General features: G+C 47.1%; 1 protein-coding gene across 33 annotated transcripts in view; it reads right to left on the bottom strand.

Moving 5' to 3' along the window:
- Window positions 1-2,256: 2,256 nt before the first annotated feature.
- Window positions 2,257-16,801, bottom strand: part of ZMYND8 (zinc finger MYND-type containing 8) — a 149,092-nt gene continuing 134,547 nt past the window's right edge. For 22 of the 33 annotated variants that reach the window (XM_030826663.1, XM_030826684.1, XM_030826669.1 and 19 more), the window contains 4 exons: window positions 14,190-14,350; window positions 13,155-13,221; window positions 5,548-5,631; window positions 2,257-3,810 (listed from right to left, as the gene is read on the bottom strand). In XM_030826663.1, coding sequence (XP_030682523.1) covers window positions 3,674-3,810; window positions 5,548-5,631; window positions 13,155-13,221; window positions 14,190-14,350 — 449 coding nt within the window. In that variant the 3' untranslated portion in view covers window positions 2,257-3,673. The remainder of the gene's footprint in view (window positions 3,811-5,547; window positions 5,632-13,154; window positions 13,222-14,189; window positions 14,351-16,801) is intronic. The other 11 variants (XM_030826683.1, XM_030826690.1, XM_030826672.1 and 8 more) reach the window with 2 other exon arrangements.

The following is a 16,801-nucleotide window of genomic DNA, read 5'->3' as shown; positions in this document are numbered from 1 at the left end:
AGTGGGACACCTCAAGGTGGCCTCCGCATTTGAATGCTGCGCTGCTGGCTACTCGCTGCTTAAGATCCCAGCTGCTGGCTGCTCGCTACTTAGGAGCCGCATGACCTTCATTGTGTCCAAGCCCTGGGGACACAGCAGGGAACAGAGATAGCACCTCCCTCACCCAGCTCACATTCAATTGGGACACATAGGAGAAGTTATAAAACCCCACACCCTTTGCTCAGGGATATGAAGAAAACATTGAGGGCATGATGGGCCAGTGGGCAGGTGGCTATTTCAGAAGTGACATCTGAAGAATCAGGTGCCAGCCACAGAAGAGGGTGTCAGGTCAAAGGAGCAGAGAGTGCAGTCCAGACAAGAAAGGCAGGAGCTGAAAGAAGACAATGGATGAGCCCTCGTAGCTGTGGCCCCTCCTCTCTCTGGTCTTCAGGATGAAATGAGACAACAGAGGGAAGGTGCACACACATGCCCAGGAACGGGAAGCTAACATTCTTCTCACTTAAAAAAATGACTTGGAGGCTGGGCGCGGTGGCTCACCCCTGTAATCCCAGCACTTTGGGAGGCCGAGGCAGGCGATCACCTGGGGTTGGGAGTTCTAGACCAGCCTGACCAACATGGAGAAACCTCATCTCTACTAAAAATACAAAATTAGCTGGGCATGGTGGTGGATGCCCATAACCCCAACTACTCGGGAGGCTGAAGCAGGAGAATCGCTTGAACCCGGGAGGCAGAGGTTGAGGTGAGCCAAGATCGCGCCATTGCACTCCAGCCTGGGCAACAAGAGCAAAACTCCGTCTCAAAAAAAAAAAAAGACTTGGGAGGCCAAGGTGGGTGGATCACCTGAGACAAGGAGTTCGAGACCAGCCTGGCCAACATGGCGAAAACCCCATCTCTACTAAAAATACAAAAATTAGCCGGGTATGGGTGGTGGGCGCCTGTAATCCCAGCTACTCGAGAGGCTGAGGCAGAATTGCTTCAACACGGGAGGCTGAGTTTGCAGCGAGCTATCGCACCACTGCACTCCAGCCTGGGCAATGGAGACTCTCTGTCCCAAAAAAGGCGAAAGTCCAGGTGCCATAGCTTACACCTGTAATCCCAGCACTTTGGGAGTCTGAGGCAGGCAGATCACTTCAAGTCAGGAGTTCAAGACCAGCCTGGGGAATATGTGAAACCCTCGTCTCTGACTAAAAATACAAAAAAATGAGCCAGGCATGGTGGTGCACGTCTGAATCCCCAGCTACTCGGGAGGCTGAGGCACCAGAATTGCTTGAACCCAGGGGGCGGAGGTTGCAGTGAGCTGAGATTGCGTCACTGCACCCCAGCCTGGGCAACGGTGCGAGACTCCGTCTCAAAAAAAACAAAAAATAAAAATAATTTGTAGACAGTCTGTCTTCCTGTAAAGAATGAGAGGCCCACCCTGACAGGGCTCCTGGGCCCTGCTCACCATCTGTCCCCAGTAATTGAAATTGTGCATGGCTCATGACAGGTCCCCTATAATACTTGAGTAACTGAGCGATTGTTGTCCCCATTAGGATGCAAGTTTGAAGGCAGGGACCTGACTCCTTGATGGCACCATGGGATCCTCAGTGCCTGGGCAGTGCCTGACACGATGCGTGTTTGCTGACTGGCACAAATGAATTTATACCCATGCAGGCCAACCCCCCCTGCCAAGACATGTCATGTCTTGGCCCTTGGCACAGGAAGGGGTTTGTGGAGATCTTTTCTGGGGAGTTACTGGATTGCAGAGAAGGAACACTGCTGCCCAGGAAACCAAACCTCAGCCTTTCAAGCCGGCTTCATTCTACTCATACCCTGTGCACCTCCAGCCAGGCCCAGAGCCATGGACCAGGGCACCTGCGAGGGGCTGGGATCCTTGCTGCCCATGCAAGGCCTGTTAGCTCGGCCTCCCTACGGGCTTCAAGAAGACAACTCCCTCCTCTCCCAACTGTTTGACGAGGACTGGCTTGGGAAGCACCCACTAGGGCCCATTTTCTCCAGTGTGCCCACCACCTGGCTGTGGGGGGTGCTCGTGACCTTTCACGGCCCCTTCTGGGTTTGGTCGTGCAAACCTGACACAGCCATCCCGACCAAATGGAAAACTGCAAATTCGAGGACGACCACGGCATTTTTCCAAAACAGTTTAATTAAAAAAAGGTAAAGAAATCTGAAAAAACTGGGGGAGGGGGGAAGGAACGGGCAAACCCAAAAAAGCATATAGTGTGAGTCTACTGGCTCAGTCACAAAGAAACACCACCATCAAAAAGATATTTAAGTTTAATACAAATTTTATACAAAGAAAATGTGAAAAAATACTTCCATATGCTAAAAGCAATTATGCTTCACAAATAAGGCCAGCTAGGCTATTTTTTTTTTTTTTGACAACTGCAATTCACAAATGTTCTTTCTCTCCTGTTTTCTTCTAATACTCTCTTCTTATTTCTTCTCTAATATGGGTAACTAGCTGGAAACTGTACAGTTCGCATCCTCTTATCAACAATGAAGAGAAAGTAAACAAGACTAAAATGTACAACAAAACGTACTGGAATGATATCGTACAATTAATTTTCTCATATACATACATCACCTTTTGCTTTTTCATCAATGCTTTTTGTTTTACACAACATACAAAATGGCTCTACAGCATACGTAGTGTACGGACAGCATGATGGGCCTTGCTTTCTCTCATACTGCCTGTGTTTCATGCTTACATAAAAACGTGAAATTCCGTCATATAAATAATACGTACATGCTTCATCCCAGACTCAAACGTCCTCTGCGTGCACCTTGCCTTTGAGTCCTTGCTTCCAAGAAGCACAGCATCTCTGACCAAGTGTGTGAGTGTGTTTAAAGGAACCACAAAGCAAAAATTAGATTTCTTTTTTTTTTTTTTTTTTTTTTTTCCAGAGTTCATGATCCTAAGACTTTCTATGTTCTCTCCTGTGACTGAGCTGAGTGGGGCTTGTTTCTGTTTCTCTTCTGTAAACAAGGATATTGTTTTTTCCCTTTTAGGAGTAGAGTCATCATTTCAATCACATGAAATAAACTAGCTTCTCCCTGTGTCTATCTGGTCCGGAGAGCTTGCGTTTTAGGAACGTCGTAACGCAGTAGCTGAAAGGAGTCAACGGCTTGATGGGATAGAGTCCGTGCCGAAACTCCCGATCCCAACATGCTGTCTACAGACACACGAGTGAAAACGGTTCGCCCTCCCCTGGATATCCAAGGATGAGGACGTGAGTGTGAAAGTGGTCCCCGGGCCCAGCATCCATTCCATCGTGTGACAGACAGGCTAACTGACCATCCCTTCTCCAATACCAAAACATTCTTTTTGTTGTTGGGGTTGGTTGGTGTTTTTTTTTTTTAATTGTTTTTCTTTTTTTTTTTTTTTATAAGTTAATACAAATATAAAAAGGGGAAGGTCCTCTAGGTTCAATGACATCCACAAATTGTACATTATTTACACCAAAAGCACAGGGCTCGTGTGGGTGAACAGTCTGCAGTCAAAGCCGGGTGTCCTGTAGTGTAGCAGCCCCCGCGCCGGGGGCGCAGGCTCAACTGAGGGTTCTGTCATTCTCAAGTCTGAAAGTGGCTGTTCTCCTGCCTTTGTTGTTTCTTCTTTTCCTGGCGTCTGGGTTTTTCTCCCAATGGGGTGGGTGGTTTGTGTCCCGATTCACTGCTAGTCCCAGAAGGTGTCCAGCCGAGACTCTTTCGGGAGGAGGCTCTTCGTGCTGGTACTGGTGTTGTGCTCGGAACGTGTCGATCCCCTCTTCTCATCGCTGCCGCTCCAACTGGATTTATTACTCCGCGAATGGTCTGAGGAGGAAAACCAATGTGTTCAGCACGCCTGCACACCTGCGCCTGAGCATAACTATCCTGCAATCTGACCTGCCCCTCCTGCACAGGAAGCCACCTTCCCCTCCCCACTGACGGTTCAAACACTGCCACCGCTGACTGCCCTACATCTGTGGGTCTGTAGAACAGAAAGGTAGAACAACTTATTTTTTAGGATTTAACAACAGCCGGTTGAAAAAACAGTAGGGTGTCATGCTCACGGAGAATAAAGATTTGTGGAAAAGGTACTGAACTGCCAAGGAAGGCATTTCTTGTGCCGTGTCTGGAACCGTGTACCCTTACTACATCACTGAACGACACCAAGCACCCCATGCACTTCTGGGTCCAACCTTGGCCCCTGGAGAAAGACACTGAAATTTGGCATGCAGTCTACTTCCGTTAGTGGGATTTCTTTTATCAATGTATAGGCAACTTGAAAAATGGACTTACAACCAAATCACACTTGTCCACCCAAGGGAGAGGATCATAAAGGAGAAGAATGGTTAAGTCCACCTGGGAACACACACCCACTGACTCCCGGTAAGGACAACCTTATGGGTGACTGAAGGATTCAGAATCAGAGTAAGACCTAGGATGGCTTCAAGGACACATGGACAAGGAGCTGAGTAGTGACTGAGTCAGAAATAAGTGAAGAAGCTGAAGGAAGAGCCGAATGAGGTGTCTGAAGAGCACTTTAGCCAACAGCCCAGGTCTGCAGGCTCTGCTAGATGGCTGACTGGAGAAACCTTCCAGCCAAGCCCTAAGATCCCATCACATCCTGGATCATTTACTAAGTTCAGACAGACTGGGACAGAATTATTTTTTAATTTCTTAAGGTGGGTGATAATGTTTGGTTGAAAGAGGTTGAGGGCAAGAGTGGAGTGGGCCAAGGAGGGGACCATGCTACTACCTAGGGGGGCTGCATTTCTTACTGCCTGGTAAGAAGGCATGCGTGGGTAATCATGAGTTCTGGAAGATAAGCAGTGAAGAGAATGACAAAGATCTCCAAAGTCATGTAGTTACTCAGGAGAGAACTCTTCTTAGTCACGTGCATCAGTGACCAAAAGGGAGCAATACTATGGTAGGCAGAGCTGGGGGCAAGGGCGGAGTCTTCTTAACAATCCTCAATCTGCCTTCTTATGCCTTCTTCCCTTAGCCCCCACACCTATGCTTTTAGTTCTTCGGAAGGACTCTGGGAAGTGATGCAGTTGGTCATCCCCGTCCGGGAGAAAATCCTACAGTGATGTCGTCAAACCCCATCAAGTCCTTCCAGCTCTGGTGAGGGCAGAGACCACCAGCGGGTACTGGAAGAAATAGGACCAGGGGCAAGCTGAGTTCAGTATCTCTCTCCCAGAACCAGGCTGGCCAATGGAGGGATCTGCAGGTCCTCACTCCTCATATGGAGAGGACACGGGACATTGGCTGCCATAGCCAATCACCACAGGAGGGAATCGGTGTTCATCTAGGACCCTTTATGAAAAGAGCGAGGACGATCTCCGTCAAGAAGCCAGGCCACATGCTCCCTCTCATTTCCTAATGCGGTTTGTGATGGCGACCAGAGGCACAGCAAAGAAGAAACGTTGCAAAGGAAGACCCACGACTCAAAAGAACAGGAGAAGACACACCCACAAGAAAAACACACACGGACACACACAGAACAAGCCTTCTGCATGCCAGGAAGCAGCCCCGGCAGCTTTCGTAAGACAGGGTCATACTTACACTTCTGGGCGGGGTAGTTGGGGTGCGGCTGGTGGTCTGTGGTGGTTGGGGCATAGGCAGGTTGCTTGTCACACCTTTTGCTAACTGAAGAGATAGCACAGGTAGCCTCAGAGTCTGTCAGAGAGCTGCAATTCCGCACAACCCCAAGTGCTTACTATTTTTGTTCATCAACAGGCTACTGTTATTAGAACCAGATGGCACCTTCATTCATGTCACCATTGTCCAACTTTAATGCAAGCACAGGAGACTAAGTATCTTTAAAAATGCATATCAAACCACAAACAGCATCACTGGACACAGCACAGCATTACAGGTAGGAAATAAGGTATACAATGACATAAAAGCAACTCAACATTTTGTAAGCCACAAATTCTCAGAACCACTAGCTCTGCCAATAGCCTAATTCAACCATAGGAAACAGAGGCAGGCACTAGAAACATGCTAAGGTTGAAGGCAGCACCCGAGAAAGCCAGACGATTTGAGGCAATAACTCATCAACTGCCCACAGTGATAACAGAATAGGGAGGAGAGGATGGAGAAGGCACACGTGATGAGGAGGACTAAGGAAGGGGCTCCAGATGAGGTGGCAAGTAAGCTAAATTTTCAGCTATGATGGTAGCACACCAACAAATCACCTCTGAAATCAAAGAGATGATACAGTGAGAAGTTTCATAGGAAAACAATTGAAAGTAAGATCAAAAGAAAAAATAGAAACTCCAGGAAAAAGTAAGGCTATAAAAGAATGGAAATATAATCACAGTACACTATGTGACTCTGCCATGAATGATATGGTCATAATCATATAAGTAAGAATTGTCACACTGCAACTTTTTGGACTAAGCCAACAGACAAGAGTGAGGCTTAACTGCAATTATGGAACAGAATGCACATGTTCTCAACCTTGACAATGGGAAACTCACAGGACAGGTGGGAAGCCTGGCTATGACAGGGGTGGGAGAGGTAAGGAGAAGATGGGCTGCCAAAAGAGGGGTCAAGAGATACTGTCTGTAGCAGACAGAACAAAAGAGCTAAGGAGGCAAGTGTTTCACTGGAGCAAGGTAGCACATAAAATAGTAACCTCAGTAGTGTGGGAAGAGGAAGAGGAGAATAACTCTCATCTTTTAAAGCTGGAAGTCAACAAACAATATCCAAAGATAAAGTCAAGAAACAGAGGTATAGGCAAGTACATTATTTATTAGTAAGGAGGTAACAGGAGGACCAGAATGAGCAGTGTAAACTGGAACTAGGAAGAGTTTTCCCCTGAACTATTTTCTTCTCTGCAACTCTATGCATATATAGCTTTAACTAAAAGCTTAAAATGAAAAGACGAACAGGAGAGAACCATGCCCACACACTAAGGGAGCTCATACCCCTAACTAAAATTCTCTCTCTTCCAACTAAACTTAGATGTACTGTCCTAGTACCTGATGCACATAAATAGCTCAGAAGCCTTGATGTTTTTAAAACCCATGTTCCTTCTAGATATGTCACGTGCGCTGTCACCAGAAAGCAAGTGCTGGCAGAAGTAAAGTGAGATGGATGAGGAATTAATTAGAAGGGGATCAAAACTAAGTAAGTCTTTCTGCTTTGACGTGACCTGTCAACACAAACTGCTTTGGTGAGAAAATCAGGAAGACTGAAAAGACTGAAGGCTGCATTCCCGCACAGACCCCTGCAGCCTCCCTGCAGCTTCTCACTCACACTCTCAGAATCACTGCGGCACTGACTACAAAACGCACTTTTTCTGCCATTTTCTGACCATGGGCTCCATGGTGCTCTCACTGTGCTGATGTGACTCTGCTCAGCCTCTTTCCAAGTCCTAAATGTCGGACTAAATCTCTTGTTTTTGAGACACGGTCTCACTCTGTCGCTCAGACTGGAATGCAGTGGCGCAATCTCAACTCACTGTAACCTCCGCCTCCTGGGTTCAAGCAATTCTCATGCCTCAGCCCCCTGAGTAGCTGGGATTACAGGGGTGTGTCACCACGCCTAGCTAATTTTTTGTACTTTTAGTAGAGACGGGGTTTCACCATGTTGGTCAGGCTGGTCTTCAACTCCTGACCTCAAATGATCCGCCCACCTTGGCCTCTCAAAGTGCTGGGATTATAGGCATGAGCCACCATGCCTGACCTAAATGCAGGGCTAAATCTCTTTTAGTGTAGCCCTGGGTGCACCTCAATCTTTATCCAAACCCTGGAGAGGAGGCCCTTTCTGACATGAAGATACCATGATTCTAGCCAATCTGGTCGTCTTTTAAGAAAAAAGTCTCCGCTGCTGACCACGGTGGCACATGCCTGTGATCCCAGCTACTCAAGAGGCTGAAGTGGGAGAATTGCTTGAGCTCAGGCCAAGTTCAAGGCCAGCCTCGGCAACAAGGCAAGATCCTGTCTATTAGGTTTCAAAACAACATTTAGAATTAAAAATGTCAGCCAGACCTGGTGGCTCATGCCTGTAATCCAAGCACTCTGGGAGGCCGAGGCGGGTGGACTGCCTGAGCTCAGGAGTTTGAGACCAACCTGGGCAACATGGTGAAACCCCATCTCTACTAAAATACAAAAAATTAGCTGGGCGTGGTGGCGTATTCCTGTAATCTCAGCTACTCAGGAGGCTGAGGCAGGAGAATCACTTGAACCTGGGAGGCAGAGGTTGCAGTGAGCCAAGATTGCACCACTGCACTCCAGCCTGGGCAACAGTGTAAGACTCTATCTCAAATAATAATAATAATAATAATAATAATAATAATAATAATAATAATGTCCATGACTGTTAATGGCTTAGGGGGATGGTGGAGTATCAGAATAGAAACTGTATCATATCAGCAGCGGAGTGTGTAAAGAAAGGGAAATGGAGACAAAAATGAAACAACTTTTTTTTTTTTTTTTAAATATGAGGTCTCACTCTGTTGCCCAGCTGGAGTGCAGTGGCTATTCACAGGCATTCACTGCAGCCTCAAAACTCCTAGGCTCAATAACCCCCTGCCTTGGCCTCTCCAAGTAACTGGGACTACAGGTGCACCCTAGCTCTAAAATAACAACCCTTGAAGAGACATCTAACTGGGTTGAGGAAGGAGACAGGACAGGTCTTAAGCTGTGCCATTGAATATGGTAACCACTACAATAAGATACAATGTTAAATTCCATTCCTCAGTCGCCCTAGCCACAGTTCAAGGCTCCAGCAGCGACATGTGGCTAGTGGCTACCATAGTGGACAATGCAAATGTAAGAACATGGCCATTGTCACAGAACGTTCTATTGGAGATGCAAGGTGTCAAGGAAAGCACTTGGAGATAGATAAGGATATTTAAGTGCCTAGGAAGAAAAGCAGTACAGAGTGAAAAATCTGGCTGCTGAAAGAATGCAGATGCCTTTGAATGGCAGGAGGGAAGGACAGAGCACACCATGGAGGCCCTGCAAAGGGCAGAGGAGCAGCCCTGAGCGCCCAGGGGTGGTGACACAGGCAGAGATACAGGGAGGTCCAAAACAGAGCAGAGAACTTGAGAAATCGCCATCATGGACGATGGAATCCTGATGAAAAAAAAAAAAAATTGAGGTCACAACACAGGCCTCTGGCTAGGCACGGTGGCTCATGCCTGTAATGCAGCACTTTGGGAAGCCAAGGCGGGTGAATCACTTGAGGTCACGAGTTCAAGACCAGCCTGGCCAACACAGTGAAACCTTGTCTCTATTAAAAATACAAAAAATTAGTTGGGCATGGTGATGCACACCTGTAATCCCAGCTACTCAGGAGGCTGAGGCAGGAGAATCACTTGAATTGAGGAGGCAAAGGTTGTAGTGAGCCAAGATCACGCACCTGCACTCCAGTCTGGGTGACAGAGCAAAGACTCTGTCTCAAAAAAAAAGGAACACAGGGCCGGGCCGGGCACAGTGGCTCAAGCTTGTAATCCCAGCTATTTGGGAGGCTAAGGCACGTGGCTCACCTGAGGTCAGGGGTTCAAGACCAGCCTGGCCAACATGGTGAAACCCCATCTCTACTAAAAATACAAAAATTAGCCAGGTGTGGTGGTGCATGCCTATAATCCCAGCTACTCAGGAGGCTGAGGCAGGAGAATCACTTGAACCCAGGAGGTGGAGGCTGCAGTGAGCCGAGATCATGCCACTGCACTCCAGCCTGGGCGACAGAGTGAAGACCCTGTCTCAAAAAAGTAAAATTAAAAAAGAACACAGGTCTCTGAGGACAAAAAGTATTAATAAAAGAAAAACAGATATTGGAAAGATGATCAGGTAGAAGAGAATCTTTGCTTCTAAGGTTAGTGACCCAGATTTGCGTGTGTGATGAGACAAGTTTGTGTTCTTGTGTAACATTCTCCAGTTAAGCACTGAGGCTCAGGTGCAGGTAAATCAAAGGTGGAAAGCTGAGGTTCATCCAAGGTGGGGTGTTTTGCCAAATGGACATGCTAGGAAAACAGGAAGGGCCTGGGAGACTGGGTTGTATTAGCAATGGTACTGCATGGAAATTAAGCTGGGTAAGGAGGTGGGAAGGAGGGAGGTATAGAAACAAGAGAGTTAGAAGAATTGGATGAGGAAAAAAAGGCCACATCTGCACCCTGAAGTTTCCTAGAGATCAGTGCCTTATTAGCAGAGCCACACACAAGTGCCATTACTCAGTCATTGAGTTACAAAAGCAATTTTATAGGGGTCCGCCCAAGTATACCTGACATATGGTTGCAAGCATGAGTCTGGATTGCAAAGCTCAGTTGGTTGCATATGGTTGCAAAGCTCAGTCCTTGTTAAAAAGAGAATCAAGAAATATGAGAGATGCTAAAGACATCTCAGTATCAAACTGAGCCTGTTCAAAGGGGAAGTGGAGAGAGTTGCTTTTTCAGTAGGTGCTTTCGTCATATTTAATGCCAAGTTCATATCCTCCCTAAAGTCAGCTCATGTTACTCCCTCTGACTGTGCCCCCAAATCCCACCCAGCCATCTTTCAAAGCATGAGTCTGGAGAGATCTGAACTTAAGTCTTGGCTCTCATAATTACTCATTGAGTTACTTGGGCATCTGAGTTAATGTCTCTGGACCTCAACTTGCTCATTTGTATAATGGAAATACTAACTATGCTCTCACAGACATTGGGAATAAACATGATAAGGTGTGTAAGTGCTTCATGCTCTTCAGTAGCACCAACAGCTGCTCTTCTGACTTCCTTTGAAACTCCACGAAAACAGGCATTTATCTGCCTTATTCAGAAAAACTGCCCCTTCTTCCCCCTGCTCGCCCCCCTCTTCCTCCCACCATTTACTGGGGCTTCTTGCCTCCTCTCCTTTCCACTCCCTGGGACGGTGTGCCTCAGGTCAGGAGTCAGCAAACTATGGCCAGATCAATGCCTGTTTTTGCAATTCAAGTTTCATTGGCACAAGGCATACGTTTGTTTATATATTATCTATGTCTACTTTCACACTACAACGGCAGGGCGAGCAGCTATGACAGGGACCATGTGGCCTGCAAAACCTAAAATACTTACTGAATGGCCCTCTATGGAAAAAGTTTCTTGACCCTGGTCTAGGTAATACTCCTGCAGCTCGGAATGGAATACGATGCCTCTCCCAACTACCTTCCCGTATGCCACCCTCCTGACACCGCCAACAGACTCCTGCCAGATTCATCCTACCATGGCATCATTCATCTTCTCAGATGCCATTTCAATCAAGCCACTTTGAGGCTCCAAAACCTTAACAGCACCCCTCTGTCTGAAATGGTGTTTCCTTAACTTGGACCTTCCTCACACCACTTGTGCCATTTCGACACATCCATGGTCCTCTTACGTATTGCTTAGTTCATGTTTTTATTTTAAACTTATGTAACTTAGGTAAATAAATAAACTTTGTTAACCAACAAAAAACACAAAACCAATAAAATCTGCTGTTAAGTCAAAGGCAACTCTAAAAATGAATGTAATGAAAACCTTAAATTAAAAGTTCTAGGGTGGGGAGCATGCTGCTAAAATCTAGAGTCTGCTCAGTCTTTATTAAAAAGAGAATCAGGAAATATGAGAGATGCTAAAGACATCTTAGCACTAAACTGAGCCTGTTACAAGGGGAAGTGAAGAGGGAGTTGCTTTTTCAATAGGTGGTTCAGTCATATTTAATGCCAAGTTAACATCCTCCCTCCTAAAGCAAGCTCATATTACTCCCTCTGACTATGCCCCCAAATCCCATCCAACTTTCAAGGCCTAGCCCCTTCGGGAAACTGTCCCAGCCCCTAACAATGGACATCACTTCTTCCTCCATGCACTCAATATGCAGAAGTGGAATGAAATGTTTGCTTTTCAGCTCAAGAGAATCATCAGTGGCTCACGCTTGTAATCCCAGCACTTCCGGAGGCAGAGGCGGGAGGATCACTTGAGGTCAAGAGATCAAGACCAAACTGGCCAACATGGCAAAACCCTGTTTCTACAATTTTTTTCTTTTGAGACAGAGTCTCGCTCTGTCTCCCAGGCTGGAGTGCAGTGGCACGATCTCGGCTCACTGCAACCTCCACCTCCTGGGTTCATGTGATTCTCCTGCCTCAGCCTCCCAAGTAGCTGGGATTACAGGCACATGTCACCACGCCCAGCTAATTTTTTATTTTTAGTAGAGACGGGGTTTCACCATGTTGGTCAGGCTGGTCTCGAACTCCTGACCTCGTGATCCACCCGCCTCAGCTTCCCAAAGTGCTGGGATTACAGGCATGAGCCATTGCGCCCGGCCTATAAAAAATTTTTTAAAAAATTAGCCGAGTATGTGTCCCTGTAGTCCCAGCTACTTGGGAGGCTGAGGCAGGAGAATCACTTGAGCTTTGGAGGCGGAGGTTGCAGTGAGCTGAGATCACACTCCTGCACTCCAGCCTGGGCGACAGGGCAAGACTCTGTCTCAAAAAAAAAAAAAAAAAAAAAAATCATCAGGCAGAAAGGTCCTGGAGCTGTGGTGCCAGGCAAAAACCTTGAATGAAGTAAAACTGTCTTCCACCAGGAAGGCAACTTCTCCGAACCCTTCTGGAATGACCCAAAACTGCTTTAAGAAAGTGCAGGAAAAAGATTCTTTGGGCTAGGGAAGGAAGACAGCTCAAACCCCACAGAAGAAAAACCCTAGATGTCAAGTCTCAGAAAATTTCCCCAAATCTGCTTGCCAGGTTATTCTCCAAAAGGAAAGGATTTAACAGAAGGATCATCCACCTAAGCACTGCCTTCAATTCTCAAAGGCTTGAGTGCCTTCATCCACCATATGCAGGTGTCAGAACCTCAGAATAAAATCTTACACAGTGTCATTTACCGTTCTCATTTCCCTGAGACAGAAAAAAAAAAAAACAACTTCCCAATCCAAATGCACTTCTACCCTACCCCAGGTCAGCAACAGAACTCTCTGTCCAAATGGAGTTTTATGTGGATCCCCAGTAAATACAATAGGTAATACCAATCAGTTTGAAGAGGTACCTGAAAGTTAACATGCTCAGCTACCCCCTCACCCCCACTGACCCACCCCAGGCACCCCTAAGGATCCATAATCGTTTGGAAACCATTGGAATAAACCCTTCGAATTCTCCCTGACAAAATGGCTCCCCATCTGCCCATCTGAAATGTGAAAGCACCGTTCGCCCACCAGGGGGCAACATACCAGAGCCTTGGTTGGAGCCTAAGAGAATGGAGGAGGGCGTCTCTCTGGAGCCAGAAAGGTCAAGGGTCTAGAAATACAAAAAGAAAAAGATGGACTCAAGGCACTGAGGCTAATGTTGTCCCAACAGGGAAATCCAGGGAGTCATGGGGGTGCTCATCGCTGCCCCCAAAGCATCTCAGTGTCCTCTGCCTGGCACGGTCAGGTGGGAGTGATGGGCACAGGGCGGCCAGGTAGCCAAACCCCAGGTACCATCTCCCACACTGAACAGGCTGGAATGCAGCACCAGGATGGCCCCTCACTCTACCCTAGAACATTCACTGTTTCCTAAACTCCACTCACTAACAGACCCCCCCTCCAGATTTTTGCCATATCCAAGGAGAAAGTACATTACTTCAAAATTCTATCAGTCCACTTTTAATTCATGCTAGCCTCTGACTAGGTAATACTATCAGTTAAACCAACGTGTTTTAACTGACAGTCTAATGATTTTTTTCCTAATACGCAATTACAATGACTAAAAATGTAAAAAACTATATACTCATGAAAATAGTCTTTGCATACCATTAATGTCACATACATCACACCCTGGCAAACAAGGAGGTGAAACCTTCGTGGCCCAATAGGACAGCCACTAGCCACATGTGGCTACTGAAATCTCAATTAATTAAAATTAAATAAAACTGTAAAATCAGGTCCTCGGTCACACTAACTGCATTTCAAGTGCTCAAAAGTTGCATGTAGCTAGCAGCTACCATTCTGGACGGGAGGTACAGAACATTTCCATCATCGCAGAAAGTTCTCCTGGGCAACACTATTCTACACTTTTGAGGGTCCCCAGGAGAGAGTACTGGGGAGCAGTTGCCAGGTCCCACACACACCGGCTCAGGATACATGTTCCCACACATCCACTGGAAATTCTGGCACACTGTTAAGCCTCCCACAACATGGAACTTTCAGGGCGGCAGACAGGGGGTCCTAAGTCCACTTGACACAAAGGGTAGATGTCACTAGCCAAAGGCACGGGGGGATCCTCACCGAGCCACTGTCCTTGCTTTTCTCAGCTGACGTCTCCTTCTCTTTGGAGGCGCTGGCCGTTTCTGAAGGTGCTGACTGTGTGCTCGAGGAGCTCCCCTGGGACGACTTATTTAGTGTTTCTGTGTTCACCTCAGCATCCGCTTCCTGCTGAGGAGCAGTAGCTGGGGACAAAGGAGAGAGAGACGCCACATATACACAGAGTACGATGATTTTGAAACACGCATGGAGCCCCGCCCTGCACCCAGTGGCACCCAAGGCTCAGCCCTACCCAGGGTGTAAAAATGCAGGCTCAAAGGGGCCGGATCGCCAGTTTTCCAGAAGCTGGAATTCCAAATTTTAACGTAAACATGCTGAGACGGAGTCTCGCTCTGTCACCCAGGCTGGAGTGCAGTGGCACGATCTCAGCTCACTGCAACCTCTGTCTCCCGGGTTCAAGTGATTCTCTTGTCTCAGCCCACCAAGTAGCTGGGACTCAGGTGCACGCCACCACGTCGGGCTAATTTTTGTATTTTTAGTACAGATGGGGTTTCACCATTTTGGTCAAGCTGGTATTGAACTCCTGACCTTAGGTGATCCACCCACCTCGGCCTCCCAAAGTGCTGGGATTACAGGCTTGAGCCACCGCGCCTAGCCAACATGTTGATTTTTAATGGTTAGCAATTCAAGTTTTATTAAATCATTCTGGAGATGAAAGTATATTCTTGGAACAAACAAAGCCCATCAACAAGAGCCAACCTGTAACTGCTGATTTAGAGTTACTCTATCTAGTCATTTCTAGGTGGGGACCTGTATTTTTAGCCCCAGAGACTTTCTTCCTTCTAAGGTGGGACAGGAAAACCACGTGAAAGACAACATGCTGTCAGAGGCCCAGAGAATCTGGAGATGGCAGAAACTTGGACACATAGAAACACAGGGCATTTGGGGCCGGGCGCGGTGGCTCATGCCTGTAATCCCAGCACTTTGGGAGGCCGAGGCAGGCAGATCATGAGGTCAGGAGATCAAGACCATCCTGGCTAACACGGTAAAACCCCGTCTCTACTAAAAAACACAAAAAATTAGCCGGGCGTGGTGGCGGGCGCCTGTAGTCCCAGCTACTAGGGAAGCTGAGGCAGGAGAACGGCATGAACCCAGAAGGCGGAGCTTGCAGTGAGCTGAGATCGCGCCATTGCACTCCAGCCTGAGAGAAAGAGCGAGACTCCGCCTCAAAGAAAAAAAAAAAAGAAAAACAGGGCGTCTGGGAGGAATTTAGGAAGAACAGATGTAATTATGTCACAAAAAAAGGAAAGCTGAAGGACATTTTGGCCATCTTGGCAAAACAGCAAAGGCTCATCAGACACATTCCAGAACAGAGGGAAAACACAAAGAGACTTTACTCCAGTAAGAGACCAAAAGTCTCTACAAAGAAGACATCTCCCTACGGACTAAAGAACAGGGCAAGGTATTCTCCAATTTTGCCTTTTAAAAAATAATAAAATAACAGATTTGTCTAGAGCAAGAGCTGGCAAGCTAGTGCTGCCTGTTTCATTGGCAGACAGCCACATCCATCCATTTACATATCATCTAAGACTGCTCCTGCACTGCAACAGCAGAGTTAAGTAGTAGCAACAGAAACCACATGGCGTACAAAGCCTAAAATATTCACTCTCGCCCTTCACAGAAAAAGTTTACCAACCCCTGGTCAAGCTTCTCATACTTGAGTCATTTACATACCACCTTTGCAAATTTTGCCAATCCGCAGACATACTACCTTATTGTATTTTTTTTTTTTTGAGACGGAGTCTTTCTCTATCCCCCAGGCTGGAGTGCAGTGGCGCGATCTCGGCTCACTGCAAGCTCCGCCTCCCGGGTTCATGCCATTCTCCTGCCTCAGCCTCCCGAGTAGCTGGGACTACAGGCACCCGCCAACACACCCGGCTAATTTTTTTTGTATTTTTAGTAGAGACGGGGTTTCACCGTGTTAGCCAGGATGGTCTCGATCTCCTGACCTCGTGAGCCGCCCGCCTCGGCCTCCCAAAGTGCTGGGATTACAGGCTTGAGCCACCGCGCCCGGCCACCTTATTGTATTATTTATGTGACACTTGAAATTCTTTAAAATGGAAGTGTTTAATTCCAACCATACAAAGCTAGTATCATTTGCCATAAATAAAAGCTAATGGTAAAAAATAACTTACAGGCTGGGCGTGGTGGCTCACGCCTGTAATCCCAGTACTTTGGGAGGCCAAGAAGGGCAGATCACTTGAGGTCAGGAGTTCAAGACCAGCCTGGCCAACATGGTGAAACCCTGTCTCTACTAATAATACAAAAATTAGCTGGCCATGGTGATGTGTGCCTGTAATACCAGCCAATTGGGAGGCTGAGGCAGAAGAATCAGTGGAACCCAGGAGGTGGGTGAACCCAGTGAGCCAAGATCGTGTCACTGCACTCCAGCCTGGGGGACAAGAGCAAAATTCTGTCTCAAAATAATAATAATTTATAAAATATTATTGATGCCAGGCGCAGTGGCTCATGCCTGTAATCCCAGCACTTTGGGAGGCCAAGGTAGGTGGATCACCTGAGGTCAGGAGTTAAAAGACCAGCCTGACCAACATGGAAAAACCCCGTTTCTACTAAAA

The sequence above is a fragment of the Nomascus leucogenys genome, chromosome 13, assembly GCF_006542625.1.
Source record: "Nomascus leucogenys isolate Asia chromosome 13, Asia_NLE_v1, whole genome shotgun sequence".
Lineage (NCBI taxonomy): Eukaryota > Metazoa > Chordata > Mammalia > Primates > Hylobatidae > Nomascus > Nomascus leucogenys.
The sequence above is the reverse complement of the archived record's forward strand: the minus strand, read 5'-3'. Positions and strand labels throughout refer to the sequence as shown.